The sequence below is a fragment of the Nuphar pumila genome, chromosome 2, assembly GCF_984573655.1.
Source record: "Nuphar pumila chromosome 2, dmNupPumi1.hap1.1, whole genome shotgun sequence".
Classification (NCBI taxonomy): Eukaryota; Viridiplantae; Streptophyta; class Magnoliopsida; order Nymphaeales; family Nymphaeaceae; genus Nuphar; species Nuphar pumila.
In genome coordinates this window covers 1,224,035-1,230,034 of record NC_143250.1, presented here as the reverse complement: position 1 = coordinate 1,230,034, position 6,000 = coordinate 1,224,035, and the positions used below count along the sequence as shown (strand labels likewise).

Here is a 6,000-nt window from a genome sequence, read left to right as displayed (position 1 = left end):
CCCACATCTGACGGACCCTGTCCCAAGATGGAGGGTGATCAGGTGTTTAATGCACAAATATTTGTGCAATCATATTGCACCTGATCTTTACAAGGGGAAGACCACAAATCTTATTAGCTCATGTCACTACTGCCCTATTTAAGTACAATTTTTAATAGTTTATTTTTTTTGAAAGAAATCATTAGTAGGCATAAGGTGGGTATACTTTTCGGTTAGCAGCGGGAGACCTCAAGGCTTTACCAACCGGAGGCCAGACAAATGTAATGTGATGAAAGAGTTTTTCCTTGGCCTAGTCACAAAAAGAAAAACAAAGTAAATATTTGAGGTCCAGTTTAGTTGACAAAAATATGACATATTTGGTGTCCTGACCAAGGTTGCCAAACTAGGAAGCCAAAGCGGGAAACAATACAGAAAGCGGAAGCAAGGCATTTTAAAATTTATATGAAGCGAGAAGCGAAGTTTCAATATAAAAGCAAAATATGAATAAAAAATGAAACAATATGGAATCAAACAAGAAACAAATAAAATCTAAAACAAAATTAATCATTCTTATATTTCATGATTTTTCTGTAAAAGAGTTTAATTTTTTGTTAAAATCTAACAATGATGGTTACCAATTTAAAGAAAGTACATAAAAAGTGAGTGAAAAAAAGCTGAAAAGAAACATGAGAAAAATATACAGTATGCATAGACCATGTGTATGAGAAGCATAGAAAAAGCATGAGGGAATCGAGCTTCCCATGAAGTTTCAGAAGCGAGGAGTATCACGCTTCAGAAATCATGAGTTTCTGGGAAGTGAGCTTCTCACCTACCTAAGAAGCTTTCGGTAACTCTGGTTTGGATCACCAGTCTTATTGGCTCAATGTGCATCACTAGTGCCTTCTTAAATAAGACCTCTATTTAGGAAGTGGATCAGGTCCCAGGATTTGAGGCAGTAATGGTCTACTAAGGGCACGGATGGCCTCAACTCTGACTCAGTTTTACTTGACAGGTTGGAACTGAACTTGAGTGCACTTGAGTCCACAGTTCCACACCATATATACCTGCCCAGCATGCTTGAGAATCACATTGACAGATTTTGTGATATTATAAAAAAAGATCAACAACAATACTGTACCACCTTTTTAAAATGTTTAATATATAGCAACATTTTGAATATAACATGGTTTTATCTTTTAAATTACTATATTACAAAATTATTGTGATATTATGTTTTTATCAGGAGTCTCACTTTTCATATTTTTAAAACTAATTTTTTATGTTTTGAAATTGTTGAATTTATTTACTTGCGAAGATTTTTTGATAAAAAAAATTGAGAAAATGAAAATTTGAAAAATACAGCTGAATAATTCCAATTTTAAACTTTCATCACTACGTTGAGAATTAGCTTAGCCAAGCGGCTTGAACCAGCCCCAAAGGGGTTTGGCGTAGTGGGATGGGGCCAGAGCCGTTAGACAGGCGGTCTAGGTTCAAATCCCATGGGCGTCATCCCTTGCGCAAGCCAAAGCTAGTGTGGCGACTCCCTGAGGCAAGGGATAAGCCCACAGAGTTTTACATTGCGAGGACGGTGATCGTAAGTACAACATGCAATGCCGACACAGGTATGTCGCTGATCCTGGTGGCGGTTTTTCCGTGTAAATATAAAAAAACAGCTTGAACCAAATCTTGCTGGGTCAATCCCCTAACTTTGCATTGGTCACCCAGTTAAGCCAAGGGACCCAGGGCAGCTCAGTCTCACCCAACTCAGGCCCACCAAATGGGTAGTTGGGATTATTTTGGTAAATCTAAAAAACTAGCTTATTGATTTGGTAAACTAGTCAACCTAAAGTAGTTGGATAACATGGAGTGAGAGATTCTTTTTGGTTAGATTCTTTGGATATATCCACGGTCCTCATCCTGTCCAATCTTCCAAGTCTTCTATCCAAATCCAATATCAGTGGATCCAGATCTGGTGCTGGTGCTGGTGCTGCTGCAGCTGTATCCAACTCAAACTGGTTAAATCATAGTTTCACATGCAAAATGCGTCTGGCCCAGATGGTTGGCGATCCGATTATCCTTGAACTACAAACAGTACCTGAGACCAGGACCAGTGCTGAAGCAGGGGAATGATGGTACCAAACCAAACCTGATAAGCTCACTGGACCTACTTGAAAGGTCCGACTCTGATGACAGCCCATTTGTAGTTGGGTGATTTATACATCTTTGTGCTTTGTGATTTTGGGTGCAGACAACCACCCAAGGATGAAAGTCTAACTACCCAACTTGCCTTAACTTTTAATATTGTATATTTCACCATATGTATACATCTTTTTTTTTTAAATTGATTTATTTATAAAACTAAATGAGCAAAACTATTATGAGGAATTGGTTCCTCCTACCATCCATACGGTATAGACACTGCTGATCTTTAGTATTCCAAGTCTTTTTTTTTTTTTCAAATATGACCCTACAAATATATTTATCACGACCCATTCACTAGGAATTGGCAGTTGGATTGTGTTTTATTTATGAAAAATAAGATTTTGAGTCTAAAAAATTATGGGAATTTTTAATCTTTCTTTTTTTTTATAATCCAAAGAAAAACACCAATCACCCACCTAACATAGGCTGGCCTCCATTTGGTAAAACCCTTTGAAGTCCCCCTGCCACCCGATATCACACCCAACTTGCAGGGGGTTTCGAACTTGTGACGTTCGGTCAATTGATTTTGAGGCCTTACAGAAACTAATAAGATGGCGTAATAGAATTATGGGATTATCCAAAAGCTAATTCCTACTATACAAACCATATAGATCACAATCACCACATTTGCAAGGTCAAATTCCTAAAAACAAAAAACAAAAAACTGACAAAATAAATAATTTGAAAAATTAAAATGGTCCACATGGAATGGGCGGTAGGAGGAAGCTATATATCACTCCTACGCGTATATATCATCAAATTGTAGTCTCATATATTAGTTTGTATATATCATCAAATTGTAGTCAGATGTTAAGTCACGCAAACATTGCGGCCGCTTCTTCCTTCCTTCCATCCCCTTGTTCATCTTCTTCTTGAGTTCCAACTTCCAACCATGGTGGAAATCCCAAAGCAGGTATGTTTTTAACACCAAGAAAAAACATGAAGCTTTTTCTTTTTCTAGAGTTTGTTTCTTTCATTTGCATGTCTTTCTTTTTGGGTTCTGTGTAGTTTCTTTGTTTCTCTTTTGGGCATTTATGGTGATCCAAAAACAAGAATTTTGCTGTTCAATTGAAGAGAAGCAAGCAAGACCCCATTCGGTCTTGCTTGTTTTCCAAGCTGAGAGAGAGAGAGAGAGAGAGAGAGAGAGAGAGAGAGAGAGAGAGAGAGAGAGAGAGAGAGAGAGAGAGAGAGATTTTCCCTTTAATTTCGCACCCCATTTATGGGGTTTTACAGAAACCGACCAAGGAAGGACTTCAGAGAATCATATGGGTTGTTTTAATCGATTTTTTTTAGTTGATCTCTTGCTAACTATCTTGAAAATCTAAGAGAAACCAAGAGAAAAAGAATGCTTTTTCTTCTTCAGATCTTTTGATCGAGTCTCTCTCTCTCTAGAGTGGCGAGGAATCGCCTCTGAGTGTCTCTTGCAATTCCGGTTCAGTGGAGACGTTCCTGAAGAAGACGACTTCCGGTTCGATGGATTCCCAAAACGGACGCGAAAAATTCGAGAATGTCATCTTGGACATGGAGGGTGTATGCAGCCAACTCGAGGATAAGAGTACCTCACCATCAAGCCCCCAAAACGAGGTCAGTTTTATTTTCTTTAAATTCAGATTCTGCAATATTTCCATGATGGTCATCACCATCATCACCGCCATTGAGAGCATGGCGTTACATAGACCGATACGAGTCGGTAGATATCCGGGTCGTGGATCCCTATCTGACTCGATGGTGATGATGGCAGGCGCGAGGCGTCTCCTCTACACCATATAGTTTTGACAATCCGGTTCTTTATATCTTGAACCGGAAAAGTTCACCGATTTTTCGTGCACACGTCTCGGTTGAGCCCGTATCCGTGATCCATCTGTCTGGTCTAAAACGGTTTGGTGGTTGGTGGCAATTGTATTTTTTTCACACGTGGCTATATTCGCAGCACGTGCGAGGAAGCTCCTTGATTCTCATATATGTAGTCTCTTGGCTCATTCTTCGTGTTTGTATTTTTCTTATTTTTTTTGTTTGATGTTCTTCAATTATGTGCTCTAATTAATATGCCATGAATGATGATGATGAAGGGGTGCACCAAAAAAAGGGCATTAACCACAACAACAATTTTCCCTGGTTTATCTTTGTTTGAAGGTGCAAAGAAATCTCTATCACAAAGGATCGTTTAGAGGGGAAAGGAAGGCTCATCAGGAGGAATGCTCCAAACCATGTAAAGGTATTCACTATTCAGTTGGATTTTAAAGTCAAGCTATATTTCGGGTTGGTATCTTGAAAATATTTTCTATTGAAAATCAAGCCACCACAAAATGCTGCCACATCGTGATCAATGGAAAGTTGACGTTTGTTTCTTCAGACAAAGAAAGGGGGGAAAAAAATCGTATGATCATATGAAAAAAGGTTTCCCATCAAAAGAGATTTTAGTGTTTGTTTCATAAGTAAAAGGTTTTCCTTTTGCGTTTCATAAGTAAAATTAGTGTCGGGGATCCCCCGAGATGTTTGCTTTCTTCAGTTGGTGGTTTGATTTTTTTTTTTTATTTATAACCCCAAGAAACCGTACCCAACACAAAGAACTGGTCGCCCTGGCTCAGCCTGCCATACCTACAATTGTTGTGCGGGCTGCATAAAACTCTGAGGCTAGGACCCTTATCCCCAGGGCTTATGCAACGGGTTGGCTTGAGAGCGACGCCGGGAATCTAACCTTGGCTTCCCATCTAGCAGCCATGCCCCCACCCCACTTGGGCCAGTTCATGGTTTGATTGATTCCCAAGATTTTGTTACTGTTAGATGAGATACTTTGTTTAAAATCAAAGTCAGAATGAGTGCTGCCTCCTCTGCCCCATGTACAAAAGAGTAGGGAATAATACTTTGGATGCCACGGAAAAATATGTCTAGTGGATGATGATGATGATGAGTTTTAAATTCACATTGAGAAAACGGATGCATGGCTTATTTTTGGATTTACATAAACAATTGCATGGTCTGGTTTTCTTGAATTTCTCAGTGCAACGGCGAGGTCACCGAAATGAACCGAACAAAAAGGGTGTTCAAGTTTGGCTTGTTTCTTGTGCCGAGCCTAGCGAAACTCGAGCTCATGGTCACCAGCAACGTTCTTAGTTTAGGCATACCCGGTTGTTTTTACTTGGAGGGTTTCATTGATAAAGATGATTTTGCTTGGTTGACAGCTTCTTCTTTGGATGAGAAGTGTCAATCGGTTGTGGTTCCGATATGCAAGGAGGGGTCCAATCCACAGATGATGATGGGGGAGTGCAGAATTAAGAGGTCCAGGCGGCCATGGCTCCATCCAAGGAGAGTCATGTTTATCTTTGCCTCTTTGTAAGTAACTTCATCAGTAAAAGGAATTCATTTGCATGATCAAATGGTGGATATAGGAGCGGGTGTCATTTAGGCCTGATCCTATTCAACTCAAATTGGTAAATTTTTCGTTTTCTGATTCATTTTCCCTATGATTTCTCTCTTTTCCCAGGTCAAGCATGGGAACCATATTGCTGATATACTTCACTCTCGCAATGGCAAAGATCAATGGTGATGGTGCCCAGTCCTAACGAGAGAAGGGAACCCCCAACGTTTGGGATACTTGGCATTTCTTTGGATAGTGAAAAGGAGAAGACAGAAGAATGGAAGATCCTCAGGAGTTCTCTTTTCTCTCCTTTTTTTCTCTTTTTCATATTTTAAGCATTTGCAACAATGTAAGGTGTGGGACCTCCGGGGGACAAAAATCATCATGAAATTTTGTGGGGTTGGCCCCCTTTTTTTTTATATATACAGCTTTGACGGAGGGGGGAGTTAAAAAGCAGTGTT

At 39.6% G+C, this 6,000-nt stretch overlaps 1 protein-coding gene across 2 annotated transcripts; it reads left to right on the top strand.

Annotated features, from left to right (window-relative positions):
* Positions 1 to 2,955: 2,955 nt before the first annotated feature.
* On the top strand, positions 2,956 to 5,995 carry LOC149844393 (uncharacterized). 2 transcript variants are annotated; one of them, XM_089997199.1, is made up of 5 exons: positions 2,956 to 3,094; positions 3,545 to 3,765; positions 4,315 to 4,396; positions 5,364 to 5,514; positions 5,666 to 5,995. In XM_089997199.1, exons 2-5 carry the CDS (start codon positions 3,655 to 3,657, stop codon positions 5,742 to 5,744), a joined length of 423 nt encoding a protein of 140 aa, XP_089853325.1. In that variant the 5' UTR covers positions 2,956 to 3,094; positions 3,545 to 3,654; the 3' UTR covers positions 5,745 to 5,995. The 2 variants fall into 2 exon arrangements, with proteins under 2 accessions (XP_089853325.1, XP_089853324.1); XM_089997198.1 differs by having other exon boundaries at positions 2,965 to 3,094; positions 3,574 to 3,765.
* Positions 5,996 to 6,000: the final 5 nt, after the last annotated feature.

What these genes read in the sequence shown, in the direction of transcription:
- LOC149844393 (XM_089997198.1), top strand. Translation starts at nt 3,074, where the DNA reads ATGGTGGAAATCCCAAAGCAG. An exon ending in CATCAAGCCCCCAAAACGAG is followed by an intron (nt 3,766 to 4,314) that starts GTCAGTTTTATT and finishes CTTTGTTTGAAG; the next exon opens with GTGCAAAGAAATCTCTATCA. An exon ending in ATGTTTATCTTTGCCTCTTT is followed by an intron (nt 5,515 to 5,665) that starts GTAAGTAACTTC and finishes CTCTTTTCCCAG; the next exon opens with GTCAAGCATGGGAACCATAT.